At 46.4% G+C, this 21,815-nt stretch overlaps 2 protein-coding genes across 6 annotated transcripts in view; one reads left to right on the top strand and one right to left on the bottom strand.

The window, feature by feature from the left end:
* Positions 1-33: 33 nt before the first annotated feature.
* DPCD (deleted in primary ciliary dyskinesia homolog (mouse)) lies at positions 34-19,581 on the top strand. Of its 3 annotated transcripts, none has more exons than XM_069459942.1 (6): positions 34-113; positions 4,781-4,861; positions 11,128-11,252; positions 11,583-11,716; positions 18,791-18,893; positions 19,293-19,581. In XM_069459942.1, the coding sequence occupies exons 1-6, from the start codon at positions 50-52 to the stop codon at positions 19,395-19,397; spliced, it is 612 nt and encodes a 203-aa protein (XP_069316043.1). In that variant the 5' UTR covers positions 34-49; the 3' UTR covers positions 19,398-19,581. The 3 variants fall into 3 exon arrangements, with proteins under 3 accessions (XP_069316043.1, XP_069316045.1, XP_069316046.1); XM_069459944.1 differs by having other exon boundaries at positions 18,827-18,893; XM_069459945.1 differs by lacking the exons at positions 11,128-11,252; positions 11,583-11,716; positions 18,791-18,893; positions 19,293-19,581 and adding an exon at positions 6,700-8,078.
* Positions 19,582-20,313: 732 nt separating this feature from the next.
* FBXW4 (F-box and WD repeat domain containing 4) overlaps positions 20,314-21,815 on the bottom strand; it is an 82,593-nt gene continuing 81,091 nt past the window's right edge. For all 3 annotated transcript variants that reach the window (XM_069461228.1, XM_069461226.1, XM_069461227.1), the window contains exons 8-9: positions 21,294-21,435; positions 20,314-21,076 (exon numbers count right to left, since the gene is read on the bottom strand). In XM_069461228.1, coding sequence (XP_069317329.1) covers positions 20,957-21,076; positions 21,294-21,435 — 262 coding nt within the window. In that variant the 3' untranslated portion in view covers positions 20,314-20,956. The remainder of the gene's footprint in view (positions 21,077-21,293; positions 21,436-21,815) is intronic.

Consider the following 21,815-nt stretch of genomic DNA (forward strand, 5'->3'; position numbering starts at 1 on the left):
GGAACGGTTGCCATGGCAGCGGCTGGGCGCGCTGCTGGGCGGAGGGAAGATGGCGGTGACGGGCTGGTTGGAGAGTCTGCGGGCTGCCGAGAAGACGGCGCTGCTGCAGGACGGTAACTCGACGCTCCCCGCGAGTTCCCTCGTCCTTAACCCCCAGTTCCGGCCCCCCACGCTGGCGCCTCCGGGAAGGGCCTCAGAGCTGGAAGGGTCGCGGCCGTCAGTCAGGCCAGGTCCTTCATTTGCAGATGAGGAAACTGAGGCCCAGAGAGATGCTGTGACTATAACTCACGTCTCTGGACACCTAGTTTCCCCTACACCATCTGATTTTTGGTCGCTAATAAATAATAATTCATTTCACATTCGTTATCACATTTGCTCCTCACCGCTGCCCTGAGAGGCTGATAATTTTCCACCCCGTTTTACAGAACAGGAAACTGAAACCCAAGAACGTTTAGACTTTAGAGAGGCCGGAGACCTCGTTTCGACTTCACTTTCCTCATCTGTAAAATGAAGTGGATGGGCGACCATTGTTATCGCTGAGGTCCTGTCCAGCTGCAATGCTGTTTGTAAAGTGAATTTCTTGTTCCCTGTGTCTTTGGGGGAGATGGAGCAAGGGCCAAGGGCTGTGCCTGGAAGAGGTGGGCACAGGGAGGGGTTTGGAGTCCTGGCTTTCCCCACCCTAGGATTGGCCTGTGTAGGTTCCCTGTGCTTCAGGGCCCTTCCCTGGACCCACTCGGTAGCCAGGATGAATTAGATATGAATTCCTGAGACTTTTAAGGTGACAGCTGAGGGCTCACATCTACAGGCAGAGGCCAATCAAGGAAGCCTGGAATCTGTGGAAATTAAAATCAGAGGCTCATTTTCTCTTTCATGCAACATTTAGGGAGGCTTATACTACGTGCCACGCTTTGCACTAGGGCAGATAAAAAAAGACAAGTTCACAGAGTGGTCAGGAAAAACACATGTAAATAAGTAATGTGTGTGAAATAGAGGTTAGAATCTTGTATGAAATGCTGTGAAAGCATGAAGGTGGAAATGATCATCTCTTTGGAGGAAGACCCAACAAAAGAGGTGATGTTTCCAAATCCCAATGAATTAATAGGTATTTGTTAAGTGGAGAAGAGGGATGGCTATTCAAGAGCGAAGTGTTAAGATATGTGGCTGATTACTAGGGGAATAGCAAAATGTTTAGTAATGCTAAAGCAGTCATGCAGCCAGTGAGAACAAACCCCCTACACTGTGTCAGGTACTATTCTAGGTGCTGGGATACAAGAGTGAATAAAAAGGTCCCTAAAAGAGTAATGAGGGGAAATGGTAGAAAATGAAGAGAGATTACAGATAAATTGGGACATATTGTGATAGATCTCTTATGCTATACTAAAGATTTGGTCATTATCTCATAGGACAGTGGTTTTGTTTTGTTTTTATTGTAAAAAAAATGACATAAAATTTACCATTTTAATCTTTTTTTTTTTTTTTTTTTTTGAGATAGGGTCTCACCCTGTTGCCCAGACTAGAGTCTAGAGTGCAGTGGTGTCATCATAGCTCTCAAAATGCAACCTCAAACTCCTGGGCTCAAGTGATCCTCCTGCCTCAGTCTCCCAAGTAGCCGGGACTACTGGCATGTTACCACCTTGCCTGGCTAATTTTTTGTTTTTTGTAGTGACAGGGTCTCACTGTTGCCCGGGCTGGTCCCCAACTCCTGGTCTCAAGGGATCCTCCTGCCTTGGCCTCCCAAAGTGCTAGGATTACAGGTGTGAGCCGCCCTACCTGGCCATTTTAATCATTTTTAAGTGTATAGTTTTGTGGCATTAAGTACAATCACATTGTTGTGCAACCATCACCACCGTCCATCTCCATAACTTTTTTATCTTTCTCAACTGAAACTCTGTACCCAAAAAACACCAACTCCTCATTCCTTCCTCCCCCCAGCCCCTGACAACAACCTTTCTACTTTCTGTTTCTATGAATTTGACTATTCTAGGAACCTCATCTAAGTGGAATCATATAATGTTTGTTCTTTTGTGACTGATTTCTTTCACTTAGCATAATGGCCTCAAGATTCATCCATGTTGTAGCATGTGTCAGCATTTCCTTTTCAAGGCTTAGTGATATCCCATTGTATGTATATACCACATTTTGTTTATCCATTCATCTGTCGATAGATACTTGGGTTGATTCCACCTTTTGGCTATTGTGAATAATGCTGCTCTGAACATGAGTGTACAAATATCAGTTCTAGTCTCTGCTTTCACTTCCTTTAGTCACTGGACAGTGTTTAAAGAAATATTTCATCATCCAGGATTTTAAATTCTTTTGTTAGTAGCATCACAAAATGACGTTGTTAGGGTTTTCCCCCCCAAACCAAAAAATAATATAATATTGAATATATGGATATGCCTTGTCAAACCTGTAGAGTTACCCTCCTGGTTTTGGCAGAGAGGGTGTGAGGAGTGGGGGTGTTACTACCCTCCCATCAAGAGTCATGGCTGTTGATAATGAGAATCTAATATACTTTACATTTTTTTTTAGAAACTATATTCATTTTGAATATATGAAAAATAAATAAGTCACATATAATACTACCACCCAAAAATAATCATAATTTACATTTCATACATAAACTTCTTTATTTTTCCATGAATACATGCACATGTATTTTTTCTTTTACCAAAATACTGTACTAGTATACTTAAAAATTTTTATATCCACACATATATTGTTAGAATAAATATAGTATTAAAGTATAGATGAGTATTATATGATCATTGGGTAGGGAGGATGTTCTAAGCACAACTTCTAGGGCAGTAACCACAAAGGAAAAAATAGGTAATTGACTGTATAAAAACTAAACACTTGTGCTATGTGCAGTGGCCTGTCCCTATAGTCCCAGCTACTCAGGAGACTGAGGTGGGAGGATTACTTGAGCCCAGGAGTTCAAGGCTGCAGTATGCTATGATCGTACCTGTGAATAGCCACTACACTCCAGCTTGGGCAACATATCGAGATGCCATCTCTTTAAAAAAAAAAAAAAGTTAAACACTTGTTTGGGAAAATCCACTTTAAACAAAGTTAAAAGACAGTTGAAACAGAACATTTGCAACATGTATGATGCATGGTTAATATATACAAAGCTCAATCAGATCAATAAGGCAAAGATGAATACCCAAACAAAATAGACTAAGGCATAAATAGGTAATTCACTAGAAAAATGGCCAATTAACCCTTGGAATAATGTTTAATCTTACAAATATTTAAAGCCATACAAATTATCCTAGTATAGTTATTAGAGCATGGATTTTGACCTTAAGTGAGTTTAAGCCCAGTTCTGTCATTTCTTAGCTTTATGATCTTGGATACGTTGCATGACTTTTAAGCCTCAATTTTCCTCATCTGTGAAATACAAGTAATAGAGACACATAGGATTATTGTGAGAATTAAATTCAATACAATGTGTAAAGTACCTGGTGGGTTGATAGTAAGCATTGCATCTTGTCTGGACTCAAGGCTAGATGCCCTCAGCCACTCAAAGGCAGCATCTTGTATTCCATTCCTGACAGGAAAACCCTTTCCAGCTCCTATGAGCCATCTAAATGATTAAGGGTGGTGTAACCTAGGGGTCTGCTGAGAGGCCCTGCAAATTTGGGGGGGTGGGTTTCTGTGGAATACAGATTAGGAATGACTCAAGAGAACTATGTCCCAGAGGAGTAAATTGGACAGGAAAAAGGCACCTTGGGGCTCTCATTCATCAAACATAGGTAGGGTACTTGTCTACTGGGCATTAGTGCCCTGTTACTAGTCTTGCTGAGGAGCCTGCCTGTATCTATTTATCTAGGTATAAAGAGAAAGGGGAAATTACATAGCCACTGTTAAGCAAATGCTTATGATTATATTACATACGTAGAGGAGTTGGGCTAGGGGACTCCCTTGGGTTCTTTTCTTTCAATAGATAGTACATCAATGTTTGTTCATTCTTTTGATCAGTATTTAGTTGAGCTCCTAATATATGCCAGCTGCAATGCTTGGTCTTTGGGAAACCGTAGGCATGGGAAATAAAACCCTTCCTATCTAGTAGAACAGACAGGTAACAAAGACTCACACAAACAGATGTAAAATCATAACCAAAGGAAGTGCCATTAAAAAAGTGCATGAGGACTAACATCATGTGGCTGTGTGATAGGAATGACCTAGAGATGTACAGAAGAAAGCAGAGCAATCACATGGCTGGAGGGAGTGCTTGGTCAAGAAACCCGTTCAATATCCTGACCATGTAGGCTTGGTTTTAGGAACTGGGGGAGAGAAAGATAAATATGATATCATTCATGAAGAGACAGATGCTTTTAAAAGTATCATAGTATATGAAAAATGCTCTACTATGGATCTGACTAAAGCATTAGGGAAGCACAAATGAGGAAGTGATTAATTCTGCCAAGGTGGCTGGAGGTGATAGTTAAGGAAGACTTCTCAGTGGAAGTGACATTTGAGCTGGATTTTGAAGGGCAAGGAAGAGTTCCACCCATGGGAAGAAGTATGGCACTATTGCTGGTACAGGAAACAGCAGAGCAAAGACATGTTCAGAGAAAGCTTAAGAAAGGAAGCGAGTCCCAGGACGTGTCGTAAAGTAATGGTGAGTGTTGTTTGGCAAGGAGTTCGGGGGAGGCCCTGGCAGGGTTTCTGAGTATTCCCAAGGCTTCTGCTGTTTCCCGTGTAGGCCCCTTGATTTGCAAAGGCCAAGGCAAGAGGAGGCTTTGAGGTAAGGCACTCTCTGCTTTGTGCGTAGGGAAAAGGAAGGTGCACTATTTGTTTCCAGACGGGAAGGAAATGGCCGAAGAATATGATGAGAAGACAAGTGAACTACTTGGTAAGTGACAGAGGCTCCCAGTGGGTCCTCACAAACACTTGGGGCTGACCTACGCACAGGTGAACACTCCTAGCATTAGGCTTGAAGGAGGAGCCCAGACCAAGGTAGAAGCTAGAGGAGACCAAAGCCCTTGAGGCAAGATTATTCTTGAGGATAATCTGGACAAGAAAAGTTGAGCAGGAGTCCTTTTGACCAGTAAAACTTATCCCTACCCCTACCCTCAGACAAATGGGAGAGTTGGTAATTCTAAGATGGGAATGGGGATATAAAGAAACAGTTGAGAAAAAGCTCTTCAGAGGACGTGGTATTGGAAGTGAGCCTTGTAGGCTGAGAAGAGGTAAGGACATGCTTTCACTGCAATTTTTTTGCTTTGTTTTCTGAAGCCACATTAGTAACAAGCGAGTCTCAGAGGCACAGCTTCTGACCTTGCCTCCAAGGCGACACTATAAAATATAACCCTCATCTTGAAAAATGTCTGAATCAAATGGTGATTTTGCAGCATTGCCAGTTTCATTCCTGCAGCTCCTTTCCTCTAAGAATAGGCTCATGGATAGGGCTTCCAGCTTGGATTTCTGAGAATTGTTTGATTTGCCCTCTCTCTGTTCCCAGGTATGCACACCAGCATTAACCAGCTTCCTAGAGCTAGGTGGCTGGCTCTTTGACCCAGGGCCCAAGGCTGTCAGCAGTGGGAGTTGGTCTCTTTATTAAGTTCCATCTGAAATGCTAAGACCAATGATGGAATCATGGGCTGGGTTATTTTCTTGTCATTATTCTTGACTTTAATTTCTTCCTGGGCCTGATCGACAGGTAGTATTGGCGAGGGAATTTCTTTTTCCCTTTTTCTGACAGCTCATAAATGTCTAGAACCGACAACATGGATTACACTGGCTTGCATTCTTTAGTCTCCAGTCTTAAAATGTGTGTCCTGCGCATGTTCAGTCGTAGAGTGAAGTGTTGATCCCTCCTTATTATGAGCTGCTTGGGCTCCAATCCCAATTGGTTTAGTCTGGTGCTATTAAAAATCTTGATGTGTTTAGCATATGACACTGATTCGGTGGAAACCAATACAGTAGTAATATCCTTACAATGCATTGTAATTTATAGTGCTCCCAGGGGATGACAGCCTTGGAATGCCTAACAGGGGAGAACTTATGAAAGCAGAGGTCACGTGGGCTCACTACCACCATAACCAGGCCAGAGACTAGCCGCAGCTCTGCACCCCCAGGCCCCAGCGCCACCCCTCTTCCCCTCCACACAGAGCAAATAAACCAACTATAGCTGCTGTAGCTGTAAAAACAAACAAATAAAACCCAGGCTTCTTTGTTGTGCTTGGACATGAAATTAAAATTAAAAACAAGTCCAGGTTTCTTCAGTTGTAGCACTTCATGCCCCAATGTTTCACATTAACCTGTCACTTCTCCTGGTGGCAGGTGGGGAATAGACCATGGCCTCCAAACTCCTTTTTTCTTAAAGCAGAAATGGAGAACACTCTTCATAGGAAAATTGTTTGGCTAAAATTTGCCTAATAATGATATTAATAACATAACTCTTATTGAGTACCATGCTAAGTGTGTCATGTGAATTATCTCATTTAATCATCCCCATTAGAACCCTATGAGGTAGGTACTATTGTCCCCATTTTACAGTTGAAAAAAAAACAAGCTCAAAGAGGTCAAGCACCTTGTTCAGAATCACAGAACTAGTTAGTTTCTGAGCCAGGTTTTAAGCCTAGTTCTGTCGGATTAAGAGCCCATCCTTTAATCCACAACAACATAGTATTAGGAGTTGAGAATATTTAAATCCAACCTTCTTTTCTTACTAAATTTTTCTTTCCCCAGAATGGCCTGAATGGGGACTGATGGGCAGAGAGGAGCACCCCACTTGAAGCACTGGGCCCCCACTATAGAACAAATCTTTTTCTTACTCTGCCCCCCCAGCTGCCCTTGCAAAATACTGTTGATTATTAATTTTTAAGTATAAATAAGTTGTCTTTTGCTTGCGCTTTTCTTGAAGTAAAATATGGACATGGTTTTTGTGTCAGAAAATAGGAATAGTTTCCATTTTTCCAGCTAATTATACAAATTTGATAATTGGCCAAACTGGTTTTCTGTTAGAAAAACTTAGAAAGTAATTTGCAGAGGAAGAATTGCCAATAGGTGTGCATCTGTCTGGGACAGAGTTCTTCCAGTCGATGTTAATAAGCATGTTAGTGTCGTATTTTTTTCCTACCCTCTCAGTGCTGTTCATTCCCACCCTCCACAGTGAATGCTGTATGTATTCATAGAGGAAAAAACTGAAGGCCCGTAACAATGATCGGAACATCAAACCAGCCTGAGAAGAACACAGCATGTCCAGGGGGGCCAAGGCTGAAGGGCAGGCCATCCCCCAGCGATTACATTCGGATTACCGGCTTAATCTGCTTTGGTATTTGACCGCCAGCCTAACCACCCCAGGCTGCATTTGGAGGATATTGAGCACTTTCATCCCCAAGCACTTCACTGGCTTTATAAATGACCCACTCGATTCCCTTCAGCCTCCTCTGGGATGGGACGTGGCAGCTGTTTAATAGCCACATAGCAATGTTGCAGTGTTTTAGGGCAGAAAAGAAGAATCCTGCATCCAGTTTAAGCTGCAGGGAGTATTTAGGAAGGGGAATGTAATTATCCACATTGGAAGTGGGCCAGGGCTTGGAGCTTTGGGGAAAGCAGCCTTTAGGACTTCCACTTTCCAGCCCACCTGAAAGATGGGGCCTCCTTTCAGCAGTCTGGGACATCAGCCTGCTTCCTGCTGATTTAGGAAAAAGCCTCCAGGTGCTGCCTCCTTCACATATTCCCTGTCAGACTCTTCACAGGGTCGTTGAAAGTCTCCTTTCCAAGGACTGGCCCTGGCTCAGCCGGGAAGATATGACAGCATCCCAGGGAACTGTCTCACACGCACCAGTTTGGGTTTAACATATAATCAAATCAGAGTGACAGCAGGTGGAAACAGTCTTCTGTTGCCGCAGGAGCTGTCCTTGAGGTTCAGGAACAAAGACAGGGACAAGAAAAGACAAAGTGTGCGTTTGTACATGTGCGTTCATGCCACGTGCATTAGAAAAATAAGGACTTTGCCAAAATCCTTAGGGAGAGGGAAGAGAAACTTTTCTTCTGCAATCTAACAAAGAATTTAATTCCTAAGTTCTTAAAAAAAAAAAGAAAAAAGAAAGGTGAAGCAGCCAAGGGTGCCAATTTCCTGTGACCTGAGTGGCTTTTAAGGTCAGAAGTAAGGAAACCAGCAACTGACTTTGTTCCTTCTTTGAGTACTTCTTGGGAAAGTTTCTGTGCAAAACCCAACATTTCTTGGATTAAAAGAGTGGACAGAAAATCCTGGGTGGTTATTGCCTCTCAGGCCACACTAGCACTGTGTTATGTATGTCCGAGAACACACGCTTTAACAAGGTCCATGATTACAGGGGCGCCTCACTTATCCAGCTGTAGATAGTTAGGAATTCCTCATAATTTCTTTTTCAGGTGATCGAAGCTTAGCCTTTAAAGGCCACGTATAAAAAACAAATATGGCTAGGCACAGTGGCTCACACCTGTAATCCCAGAACTGTGGGAGGCCAAGGTGGGAGGATTGCTTGAGACCAGGAGTTGGAGACCAGGGTGGGCAACATAGTGAGACCCCATCTCTACAAAAAATAAAAAACTTAGCTGGGTGTCATACTGTGAGCCTGTAGTCTCAGCTACTTGAGGGGCTGAGGTGGGAGAATCACCTGAGCCCAGGATTTGGCGGTTGCAGTGAGCTATGATCATGCCACTGCACTCCAGCCTGGGCGACAGAGTGAGACTCTTATCTCTTAAAACAAACAGAAATAAACAGAAATAGAGCTATAATACTTTTTTAAAAAAGAAAACTTTCTGAATGTTATATATGCTTATTGAACACTTATAGAATAAAGTTTAACCTTTTATTAATGATTCAAATTCTGGATTTAGAGTTAGGAGACCTGTAGTTTAGTTGTGGCATGTATAAGTTAGTCTTTCTGAGCCTCAGTAATTCCTCATACTTTGTCCCCTAGAGAGCAGTGGCAAGAGTTGAAATGGAAGAAATGCTATTTCTCTATGGATAATGAAAAGAGGAAAAAAATGCTATTTCTCATTTAAAAAAATACAGATATCAGACTAGATGCTTTCTAAAGGAACTTCCACCTTTAAAATTTGTGATGATTGTGTTCTATTATATAGCAATACCATCAGTATCTAAGGGTACTTGTTTGCCCTCATACTAAATGGTCCCAAGTTTTTGTGTGTTTCTGACACTGCCCTCCAATGTGAGTCGTCCCCGATACTGTTGTCAGTACACCTGGGAAAAAAGTAATTTCCTGCCTTATTCTACACACAGCATTTTATACGCAGTCTGAGTGAGAATCTGGGAGTGATCTTTCCTATAGTATAGAGGAGGTTACATGGATCTTGTCACAATAAGCTGCTGCTTGGAGGCATTTGTCACTTCTGCGTTTGTGACTGTGACATAGATCCCCAGAAGGCTGGCTTCCAGTGAAGTGAGGTATTACAGTGAATAGATTTGGATATACTCCTGGTCACAGTCCATTCACTTAAGAGAGAAGTATTTGTGAAAAAAAATGTTGCCTATAAAGGCATATTTCCAAGTTTTACTCTTCCTTATTAATTTTCATTATAAACTTGGAAATGTGTTCCTAGGGAGGATTTTTGGCCCTAAGATGTAATAAAATCACACTGCAGAATGCAGCAGACCTTATAAAAGCACATATTCAAGAGAAAATTCTAATTTTACAGCATGCTTCTATGTTCAGCTTGTGTGCCTTATAGCAGTGAGGGTGTTTGGATTTGGCACAGCTTCTCAAAAGGTCTAAAGGAAAACCACCTGCTCGCTTGACTCTGAGAATCAGACTTTAGCTATCATCTCCCCACCTGGAAAAAGGAGTAAATGGAAACAACTGTGGCAGAGTACCATGCACTTTTTGAGTTGTTTAGCTCCTTACGCAGCTACAAAAGGCTGCTCAGGCTGGAGGATACCAGAGGCAGCAGCCCCTGTGATTCCAAATGCATCAGGAAAGGAAAAGAAAGGTTGGGGGTTTGGGGGCAGGAACGGCACAACAGCAGTCACTACAACATGGCTGAGCAGGGTTCCTGAAAAATCTCAGCAGGGATTTCCAGGTAATGTCCACTGAACTAGTTTCTTGATTTATAATTTCCATAATATATATGCCTTATTTTTAAAAAATCTCAGGCAAACATCTGGATTGTGAAACAAGGTAAAATAGAAATGGTTATTTGCATTATAGAAGGATTCCATCTTACAAAAAATTCACATTAGATCTTCTATAAATAGTACATTTAAAATATGATATGTGCCTAAGATTTTGTTTATTTTTATTTTAATTTTTTGAGACAGAGTCTCACTCTGTTAACCGGGCTAGAGTGCCGTGGCATCAGCCTAGCTCACAGCAACCTCAAACTCCTGGGCTCAAGCGATCCTCCTGCCTCAGCCTCCCAAGTAGTTGGGGCTACAGGCATGTGCCACCATGCCCGGCTAATTTTTTCTCTATATATTTTTAGTTGTCCAGATAATTTCTTTCTATTTTTAGTAGAGATGGGGTCTCGCTCTTGCTCAGGCTGGTCTCGAACTCCTGACCTTGTGCAATCCTCCCGCCTCGGCCTCCCATAGTGCTAGGATTACAGGCGTGAGCCACCGCGCCCGGCCTAGGATTTTGTTTAAATACAGCTTTTGGGTTGTTTTTTTAAAGCCAAGTGTACCTGAAATGAGTGAATTTCTATATTTGGACTTTCTGAATCATGAGACAAACCTGCCCATCAGCTTTTACCCTCTTAATTCTTTTTTCCTTTGCATATTTTTTAAGACGAAAAAAATGCATCTGAACTCCCATTTTGGGGTTCCAAATTGCCCCCATTACCAGAAGCCACCCTTTTTCTAACCCTCGAATATTCTTGCTTGAAGCCACTTCTAAGGGTTTCTTGACTCCACTTGGTTCCTCTCAGAGCTTCATTCTAGTTCCTTTTGTCTGGGCACCCATGAGATGGGCTTTGCAAGTTGTCTAAAATTGAAATGTCCTACTGAGATTTCAGAGGCTGTGAGCTTCCTGCTCAGATGAACTAAGTCTGGTGTAAAGGCCCAAAACTCACAGTTTTATCTTGTTCTAGTTACCAAACATGGTGTTGGTGAACCAGCAGAAAAGAATAGAGACCCTTTCTTCACTATCATCCCATTGCTTTTCTCCCCAGTGAGAAAGTGGCGTGTGAAAAGTGCTCTGGGAGCCTTGGGCCAGTGGCAGCTTGAGGTGGGAGAGCCAGCACCCCCAGGAGCAGGGAGCCTGGGCCCCGAACTCATCAAGGAAAGCAATGCCAATGTACGTCCATCCATCCAGGTGTCTTGTTGGGCTAAGGTGGGGGCGGGCTGCTGGCCCTTGAGAGCAGGGAGCATGTTTTGTTCACCTCCTCGTCTCCAGTGTGTCCACCTGAACACAGCACTCTATAAATGTTTGAATGAATAGAAACACTGGCTTGATCATCCCAGGATGAGGGCTCCAGGCCTGGAATGTCACAGCAATAGCAGCATCAGAGGGAAGCTGTTGAGAAGAGCTGAGGGTCTCCTTTTATGCCTCTGGGTAGAGCTTTGAGGAGGGTGGGAGCCATCCCTTTCCTAAGAATAGTCCTTGAGTTGGATTTGCCTTTTGTAGCCTATCTTCATGCGCAAGGACACCAAGATGAATTTCCAGTGGCGGATTCGAAACCTCCCCTACCCTAAGGATATCTATAGTGTCTGTGTGGACCAGAAGGAGCGCTGCATCATTGTCAGAACGACCAACAAAAAGTGAGTGGTATGGAGGGTGCCTGCCTGCTTGTGTATGAGCACGGCGTGGGGTGGGGTTTGATCTGGGGTTAGGTCTCAGATTACTCCCTACCCCAGAAGACAGAGAAGCGTCTCTCCTCTATCTCTGAGGAAGGAAGGAAGGCAGGCAGGTAGGCTGGCTGGCTGAACTAAAACCCAGGAGTCACTGTAAGTACAAAGGCTTCCTCTTTGCAGGACCAGCTTGAATAATGTAATCAGCTCCATCTGGACAGGGAAAGTTGAACAAGTGTCTAGTACAGTACATGACACATACTGGGGCTCAATAAATATTTGTTGAATTAGGGGATGAGGAAATCACATGGCCATTAACTTGTGGTCTCAGGTGGTTCTGCTATTAGGTTATTATGACCTTGACCTCCTGGCTGGATCCAGTCCACAGTGTTGGCCTAGTGACATCACTGTCAGAGCTGGCAAGGAGCCATGGCCTGGAAGGCACACCTGTGTCAGGTGGCAGTTATGGGACTTTCAAGTACTGGACTCAGCAGCGGTAGACCTGATCCCTCCCTGAAGTGAGTGACAGTAGGCAGATGCTTTAGCCTCTTGGAAGTCTCTTGCGTCATGTTTCAAAAGGGGTACTCAACTTCCCTCTGTGGTCTGCTAGAGGGGAGGGAAACTGGGGGTTGAAAGGACAGAAGGTGGCCGAGGTGCATTTCCATCTTGGAAGTGCATTGATCCCATTTGGGTTTCTGGGGTTCTGACGGATCATAGGAGAGGAGAAGTGCCCTGTTTGAGGCATGAAGAGAATAGCCTTGAAATGAACTGGTCTTGCCCTGGGCCAGAGGGATTACAGTGTAGGGCCAACACCCATGAAATAGGTTTGGGTGAGATGGGAGGTTTTATGAGTTAGCTGTCTGCAAGCTGTGAAGCCATTCAATGTGCCTCACGAGGTGCTAAGCCTAACCCAGAGATGCCCCTACCCATCCACTGCTTAACATGCAGTAAGGAGGACCTGGCTCCTTGTCCATCTTCTCAGGCGGTGTGGTGCCAGCCTCCCCATTCATCTCCCTCAGGCCTGTGAGGCCCACAGGGGAGCAAGGGGGCTCCCAGACTCCCCCAGTGCAGCACTGAGCTCTACCATCCTCTTAATGACCCCCATAGCCCATCACTTTGGCAGGGTTAAGGGGACAAGGGAAGGGGTGGAGATGAATGAATTAATTTCAGGATTATTGCTGTACATGCAGCCAGCAGCCCCTGCAGTGGGCCTTGTCTATAAATATAAAGTCATAATACTAAGGGTTTGCGTTTATAAAGCACTTTGAAGCCCTCATATAAAAGGCAGTTTATTTTTGTTATTGTTCTCATCATTAACAGGAGTCAGTGCCTAAAGTGGAATTTAGCAATTTCAGACAACAGAGAAATTGCCTGTAGGAAAACAAACTCCGTGCTTCAGCAAGCATTCCCTGGCGTAAGAAGCCCTGGGCCCAAACTGGGAACAAAAGTGCTTCTGATAGCACTTGAATCTGCAGCCTAGCACTTTGTGAAGCTGGCTGCTGCCTCCTTTTTGTCCCCCAGAGGTCACTGTCGAATACAGATATCAGGCAGAAATGTGATTACCAGGGAGTGAGAAGAGAGGCTAGCTAGCTCACCAAAAAATGGCAAATCCTCTGGGTCCCATCTCCTGCACGCATCCAGCCGTAGGTGGCGCTGTTGGCCAGGAGCTCCATGGCTAGAGGCCATTCTGGAGTCCAAGGCAACAGGGGTGGGGGATAGGGGGGATATTGGATAGTTTTGAAATGATGGGTGAGGCCAGGTGGGATGGGAGTGGTGCTCCAGGAGGGGCCGGTCTGGGGGTTGGATTCCCACAGAGGGGAGAGGAGTATTTCAGGGCCCACTCTGGAGCCCTCACTGAGTCTCTGGTCCAGTGTCCCAGCCTGGCTCAGTCCTGACCTCCTCAGGCCCCTCTTCTGGGAGGTAGGCTAGAGAGGCTGCTAAACACTTAACCAAATCTTTCCTGAACCTACTGATATTTTTACTTTCTACCTGGAGTGATGTGTTCCATACCTTTACTCCCATTAATTAAACAGAGCTCATAGCTATTCCTTTGAAGAGTGTTTAACTTTGTCAGCATACAGTACTTTTTTTTTTTTTGAGACAGAGTCTTGCTCTGTTGCCTGGGCTAGAGTGCCATGGCATCAGCCTAGCTCACAGCAACCTCAAACTCTTGGGCTCAAGCAATCCTACTGCCTCAGCCTTCTGAGTACCTGGGACTACAGGCATGCGCCACCATGCCCGGCTAATTTTTTCTATATATATTTTTAGTTGTCCAGATAATTTCTTTCTATTTTTAGTAGAGACGGGGGTCTCGCTCTTGCTCAGGCTGGTCTTGAACTCTTGACCTCAAGCAATCCTCCTGCCTCGGCCTCCCAGAGTGCTAGGATTACAGGCGTGAGCCACCGCGCCCGGCCAGAATACAGTACTTTTAAAATCTGGTTTTTTTTTTTTTTTTTTCTTCTCTAAGACAGGGTCTTGCTCTATTGCCCAGGCCACAGTGCAGTGGTGTCATCATAGCTTATTACAGCCTCTAGCTCCTAGGCTCAAATGATCCTCCTGCCTCAGCCTTCCGAGCAGGGACTACAGGCATGTGTCATGCCTGGCTAATTTTTCTTATTTTTTATAGAGATACAGGGTCTCGATAAGTTGCCCAGGCTGGTCTTGAACTCCTGGCCTCAAGTGATCTTCCTGCTTTGGCCTCCCAAAGTGCTAGGATTACCAGCATGAGCCACCACACCCGGCCTTAAACTCTGTTTTCTGAGCATCACACTATCTGGAGGTGGGCAGGATACATATTTTTATTCTTGTGTCATATATTAATGATTATATAAATGTGTATATAAAGTCAGCATAATGAATTGGCCTGCCAAAAGGAAAGTCAGTGACCTCTCTTGATACCCTGGCATCTGCAGTTTCTACTACACCGTGGCGTTTCTCTCTGATTTGACCTCTTCCTTCACCTGGAGTTTCCACACCTGCCCCAGTTGTAATATTCTGGATTGTAGTTACTGACCGAAGCCAGAATTCCTTTGTCCATACCTGTCTTGACCCTAAGAATTGGGTTGGCCACTTTACTTAAAGGAATTGATTCCAGTGTATTATGTCCTTGGCCTCGGGTATTAGTGAGGGATGGATTAGGGAAGGGAGAAAGTACTATTCCAGGAACCCAGTACTGGACCATCAGTTCATGATAAGAAAGTTTGTGCCAAAAGAACATTCTTAGCCTCGGCCTAGAAGTGGCAGCTGTAACTGGAATGTGCTGGGGTGCCAGAGTGGAGAAGATGTTGGGCAAATCTGGCCTTTGTCACATATTAGCTGTAGTATGGGCAAGGTTTCCTTATCTGTCACAAGAGAATACTTATACCTACCTCTCAGATTGTTCGGGCAATTTGATGAAATCATCTGAGTGCAAGCACCCAGCACAACAGCTGGCCTGAAGCAGGTCCTCAACTATTCTTTGGAAACTGAAATGTGAAGAGAGCTTGGCTGATTTGACATCAGTGGTACTAACACTGTGGGAAGTGTTAATAGACTTCAGTAGAAAAAAGATTCTGTGATCAAATAAGTTTAGGAAACTTGGGATTAAACAGGCTTCTCTGCAGTAGGACTCTGAGCACCTTTAGTGTGTGCATGCACACTGTGACTCTAGTAGGGAGCTAATATTGCGGGGGGTGATGAGTTTGCCCAGAGCCTTGATGTTTAAGAAGATTTGCCTGCTGATTTTCTAAGGGTGGGACAGGCTGGAGGTTTCTCTGGACCCCTCTGGCCATGCCAGTGTGCAGGGCGCCGCTCTTGAGGTGTGTGGGGCATGGCCTGAGCGATGGTCCGCAGCAGCCCTGCTTCTGCCCTCAGCGTGTCTGTCTGTCCGTGTCTCTCTCAGGGCCTGGCCTCTGGTGCCCTTTCTCAGTTCACTGCAAGGGAGAATGGGTTTGGGGAAGGGCTGGGAATGGGGAAGGGGATACAGTAGAGAGCGAAGGGAGGCAGTAGGTCACTTCTGAAATAGCTGAAGTGAAGTTGTCATCTGTTTGGGACACAGAGAAGAGAGGTACAGAGTTGGCCTGTTCTAGGCCCTTTGACAAAGTCTTAAAGTTCATCTAGTGCAGCTGCCTTATTTGAGGAAGGAATTTGGAGGAAGAAACTGTGGCCCAGAATTTAAGCAGCCTGCCCAGGGCCACAGGGCAGGGCCAGGAGTCCCGTTACAAACATTTACTTCCACATAAGTCTTCTGAAGACTTTTGACATTCAGAAAGGAAGGCTCCACTGATATGTTGGAGTACCCAGGTTGGATCCCAGGGGGGACAATTTGTTCACTGCTGAATACCCCCGCCCCCTGTCCCAGTATCTGCCCCATCCTTGGACAAATTCAGGGAATCTAGACCAAGTGGTCTATTACTTTGTGGTGAGAATGTGGAGAGATGGAGGCATCAGGAGATTTGGGGAATTATCTCTTATAACAGGGGCTTCTCCATTTACCAGCTTTGTGACTTGGGCACAAAGTCCCAAGTTTTCCATGCCTCAGTTTCCTCTTTTGTAAGAAAGGATAATAGAAGTAACCAACCTGAGGAAGTTACTTTGAGAATTAAATGTGGTTAGAATAGTGCCTGGCACAGAATAAGGATTAATTTTTTTAAATGCCATCTTTCATTGTGTGGCTGACTGGGAAGAGTAAAGGGAGGTGGGAATGGGGGAGGGTTGGGCATCTGCAGGAAGCCAGATAGCTACCCTGCTGTAAGGGTTTAACTTTTAGGAGAAACAAAGCAAGGTGTACTCAGGCAGGAGTATGTCCTTGTTTCTTTATGCTGAAATCACAGCTCAAGGCCTGGACACAGTTGATGCCCAATAAATGTTTGCTGTCTACCTAGAGCTGCCTGAGGCTGAACATTGTGACTTTTCTAGAAGCACAGTGGGTCTCTCTTTTCCATGTGCTGGTGAAAAAGTCAAACGCAGTACTCATCATGGCAAACCCAAGGCTGGGGGAATGGAGGTGAGAAGGGAGCCTGCTGGCCCCTGAGGAGAGAAGGCAGATGTCCCATAGTCCCTTGAGCACTGCCTGTCAGTAGCGTCTCAGTAGTTGTTTAACCTCAACCAATTAATTAAATCCATTATAATAGACTTAAAACAAGGCTGAGCCTCCAGACCTGCTCGGCCTCCATTCCCCTAGCCTGGTGGGAGTAGGACAAGGAAGCGGGGCAGGCCACGTACCTCAAATTCTCTCTGATCCTCTCCTTGCATCCTTGCCACTGAGGCCAAGCCCTGGGACTCTTTTTCCAGTCATGCTGCTCCAGCCTGGGGGAATGGTTCGGCTGGGCTGGCTGGGCTGCTGCTTTCCCGGTTCTGCTTTTTGTGTATATTTGCAGGGAAGATGTTAACACTTCCTAACAAGCCTTTGTGTTCATCTAATCTCTGCTGTTTAACCTTTGACTCTCCTCTATTATCAGTGTCTGCCACCTTTGCTGGCCAGACCAAGGGCCCCAGGAAGAGCCCTCGGCCTGGGCTGGCTAGGAAGAGGATGAGGCAGGCATTCCATCCCGGGTCTGCAGGCAGATGGATCGCGTTTCCCTGGGGCAGAGCTTTGGAAAATAAAGCAACTTGCAGTGCCATTAGGGTCCCCCAGCCCCCACTCCTTTTGAACTGTCAGTCTTTAAGTAAACATTCTTTTCCTGCCATGGGTCCCAGCACCTTAGTGGGGAGTGGAGAACTTGGGAGGAGAGGGGCCCTGAGAGCCTCTGCTGAACGGAGGGATTTGGGCAGGGAGGAAGGGGGCAGAAGTGCTACATTGATGTCAACTCTCTGAGTCCCCAGGGCATCAGGGCTTTTGAAGTGGACTTGGGGTAGCTGTCACCGCAAGAACCAGGCCCCTCTGAAGTATTAAAAGCCCCGTCCTCTCAAGGCCCCTCACTTGAGTTTGTTTGTACCTGCCTGAGGCATTTCCCTTCATAGCCCACACAACCTCTGCAGCAGACTGTGATGCCTTGCCCAGGTAAGCGGTCTGGCAGCTGTTGTTGGCCGAGGCTACACTTGCAAGGAAAATGCCAAATGGGCCTGTTGTTAGAGAGAGGAGATCATTCTTTGTGCTCTGGTGTAATAAGCGTCCAAGCAGGGACAAGGAACCTAAATCCTGACTCCCTACTGGCTATGGTACCAGGCAAGACATTTCATCTCTCTGAGCCACAGTTTCCTCTTTGGTAAAGGGGCTCAAGTTTCCTGCAAAACAAAGTTCAGTTATATACATTATGGGCTGGGTGTTGCTATCTGGTTTTTGGGGTTTTGGTTTTGTTTACTAAAAGGGATCATTAATCTCTGGACTGGTACCTGCATGATAGGGACCATGTGTGGTGTGTGAAAGTGGAGCAGGGTCTTGGGGCCAGCAAAGCAGTCCAGAGAGCCAGCTTCTGGGCTGAGTAACGTGGTTTGTCCTCTCAGGGAGATTTCTCCTGGGGGAGATGTACTTTTCTCTTTGAACTGCAAGTACAGTCAGGCTAACAAAGTCTTAAAAGACCTCAAAAGAGGAAAAGGTAGCTAAGGTCTTCAGTGGAAGTCCCATGTATTAATAAATGGCAGCTGTAGGGCCTCAGCTTTGGGGGACAGCCCTAGTCGTCTTTAACTCTGTCCTTTGTTAGGACATATGTCCCATCTTCTGGTGTCCTCATGAGGCTTTGGGTGCAGAGGAGGCCCAAGCTGCCTGAGCTATATGTTTATTCCAGCAGGCTTCTACCTGTCTCTGGGAGACTTCATCTGAAGTGTGAGTTCCTCTAACTTCTGGTCTAATTGGGGAATTATGGCTGCTTCTGCTCTTCTACCGTTGGATATATCATATCATATCATATTATAATATATTATATTATATCTGGACATAATGCTGTCATCCTTTTCTTTCCAGGGCCACTGAGCTCTATAATACTGGTGTTCCAGTTTCCCTTCTTCCTCTCTGGCAGTGTGGAAGGTGTGGAAGAACTGTGTAGAACCTTGGTGGCAGAGGGCCTGATGCCCAACTGTTGGCATCACCTTGCTGGGTTTCTCAATGGCCTCTTGGTATCCCCACAGGTACTACAAGAAGTTCTCCATTCCTGACCTAGATAGATACCAGCTACCTCTGGATGATTCCTCGCTGAGTTTTGCTCATGCCAACTGCACCTTGATAATCTCTGTAAGATTCACCCAGACTTCTTGGATACTGCATCAGAGAGAGGCTTCCTCTTTCCCTGCCCACTTCCAGTCCCACAGGAGTCCCCAGTTCTCACCCCAACCCCTAGGATGTGCTTGCTAGAAAACAGGCATCTCTAATTCAGCATGGTGGGGGGCGCTCAGGGAGGAGCCTGGTCGTATAATTCACAGCTGGAAGAGGGTAAAGGATGATGGGGAAGTGGTAGAAATTGCAGGACTTGAGTTCTGGTCCAAGGTCTGTTCCTACCAACCACATGACCTTGAGCAGATCACTGAGGCCTGTAGGCCTCAATTTCCTCATGTGCACAGAAGAGGCCCCAAGTGTGTGTGGAGGGAGGAGAGACAGTGACCGACTATGTCTTCTTCCTGGCTCCATCCACAGTACCAGAAGCCAAAGGAGGTGGTAGAGGCCGAGTCAGAGCTACAGAAGGAGCTAAAGAAAGTGAAGACGGCCCACGGCAGTGATGGGGACTGCAAGACCCAGTAGTTGGCCACTGAATCTAGTACCTCCAGCATGGAGGGTGCTGTGAGACTTGAGGCTTGGGCCTTTCCACCCATGGCAGCCTCCACTCTTCTGGGAGCTATCCGGAGTCTGTAAGAACTGGACTGTGGGGCACTCCTAGCCCCTGAGTCATGATCTTATTTCCTGAGTAAAGTCATTCTGAGTCACTGCACAGGAACTATCCTCTTGTCCACCTCTGTATTCTGCCTGCCCCCAGGCCCCATTGGCCCCCCCTAGGGAGAGTGCTGGTGACAACATTCCCTTCTCCTCCATCCTGGGGACCTTCAACATAAAGCCTTCTGAATAAAGGGAGGAGAAGAGGGTGGAAGCACATGACCCCAGCAGGGCAGGGCTGGGCATCTCCTCCAGCCTGTCTGCATAAACTCGAAGACTAGGCTGGAAGGGACCCTGTGCTACCTTAGCTTACAGAAGGGGCTCAGAGGAAACTCCCTAAGATAGGTATGGGCAAGGGAGAAGTTTTAAAAATGCAGAAACCTTGGAAACAGAGCACAGGATGTTTAGACACTGCGGGTGGAAAGCCAGAATAAGGGTCAGAGTGTCACTAAGGGAGGGGGCGGTGCTGAAGAAGAATCATCACAGATGATAGCAGCTTAGCCCCTCAGCAGCCTGGAGCCCTTCCAACAGTCCCCCTGCATACCTCACAGGTGACCGTCTCTCTCTCTCTCTCTCTCTCACACACACACACACACACACACACACAGCTAAAGGGGTAGGTGGTTGGTGGGAACAAAAGAGACTCTTGTTCTTTGGGTTCTTTGAGAAACAGAGCCACGAGGCTGATCTTAGCCTTTCCCCAACATGTACAACCCTGAGTTCGAGTCTGTTCTTCTCTTTTCCTGGGGCCTCCTAGAACTACCCAGCCAGTGAGGAGCCAGATTTATGAACAATCAAGCTTTATTTTTACAAAAATGAAAACTGTAGCATGTCTCAACAGCTGGCCTGAGGTAGGGCTGGCTCAGAACTCACTCAAAACTACTGCGTTCCCTTTGTCCTTTCTTGGTTTCAAAGCAAAACCAAGTGGCCCAGGAATGAACCCCCAGCCCTAAGAGGTTGGTCAAGGGTGGGGTCTGACTGAGACTGAGGTGGCCAATGCCAGCAGCAGGGTACTAGCAGCCTCACCTCTTCTTCCAGGAAGGGACATAAAGGGACCATGAAGGTGGGTGCACCTCACCTCACTCTGTAGGCTGTTACGGCTCTAAGAAGGGGTAGGGTGCAGGGTGGGCCTCTTCAGGCCAGATCTTTGCTCTGGACAAACAGGGACACCAGGCCCAGGTTCAGTTTCACTTTGCCAAAGCAGCAGGTCTTGTCTCTCCAACAGGTTCCTGGGAGGGACTGCATCTCTGGGTAAGCCCCAGAGCCCCAGGAATCAGAAGCCTCTAATTTAAGGTGCCCAAGCACTGGGGTCACACAGTTCTAGGAGCACAGCGGGAGCAGTGGGGAGGAGCTATCACTGCACCCTCCAGGCAAGAGTGGTCCCTGAGTAGCTGGCTTCTCTGGCCCACAGGCAGGGGTGGCCCTGCCAGTCACGGGTTCTGAAAATCCAGGACGTGGAGGTTGTAAGACAGCGCAGCATACAGATGCTTGGTGGTGAGACGCAGGCAGTACACAGGGCTGCTGAGGGGGGTGGACGTCAGCGGGAAGGCCTGGAAGGGAGGACACAAGAAGTGGTAAGCGCTTTCCCAGTGGGACATGGGGGTACTTTAACCCAAGATCCCCAGGCCCAGTGAAACAGGGACATGTGCCACTATAGGCTTCCTCCAGCCCTCTCTAGGCACATCCTTGGCCATATCATCCTCTCCCAGATGCAACCCATAACGAGAGTCCTGGCATCCTGGAGGTGTGAGGCGGCAAGACACTCACATGCAAGCAGGCCCTTTGGCGCCGGTCCCACAGCCGCACCACACCGTAGTAGGAGGAACCTGTGGCCAGCAGGTGGTTGCCATCTGTCTGCAGGCAGTACAGGGTGCTGTCGTGGGGCTCTTCCCATTCCATGACACATTTCCTGTCCAGGAAGGAGAGATACAGAGGGAGGTTCGGGTGCCCTCCACCTCCACCTCAGCTTCCTCTGGGGCCTTGAGGAACTGGGGGGAGGGTTAGGGAGCTATTCTAGGCTGGGGGGGAGAGAAGCCTGAATCATCGGATTCTTTATAAACCGAACTTAATGGGAAAGGCATCCTCTGTAAAGGAGTCTCACCAAGCCCCAGACCACACAGCAGATTATGCCTGCACTTGTGTTTCCACATGGCCGGCTACTTGTCATAGGACTCATGAGGGGGAGAAGTGATAAAGGCCTCAAGAAAGGCTGGGACAGAATGCTGAGGGACAGTACCCTGACAGCTCCAGACGTTCTGAGAAGTGCCTGCCCTTACCAGGGCCTGCTGG

The sequence above is a fragment of the Eulemur rufifrons genome, chromosome 28 (genome assembly GCF_041146395.1).
Source record: "Eulemur rufifrons isolate Redbay chromosome 28, OSU_ERuf_1, whole genome shotgun sequence".
NCBI classification, from domain to species: Eukaryota; Metazoa; Chordata; class Mammalia; order Primates; family Lemuridae; genus Eulemur; species Eulemur rufifrons.

Coding starts and splice junctions, on each gene's coding strand:
- DPCD (XM_069459942.1), top strand. CDS start 50: ATGGCGGTGACGGGCTGGTTGGAGAGTCTGCGGGCTGCCGAGAAGACG. Junction 4,862..11,127: donor GAAGACAAGTGAACTACTTG/GTAAGTGACAGA, acceptor TTTTCTCCCCAG/TGAGAAAGTGGCGTGTGAAA. Junction 11,253..11,582: donor TCAAGGAAAGCAATGCCAAT/GTACGTCCATCC, acceptor TGCCTTTTGTAG/CCTATCTTCATGCGCAAGGA.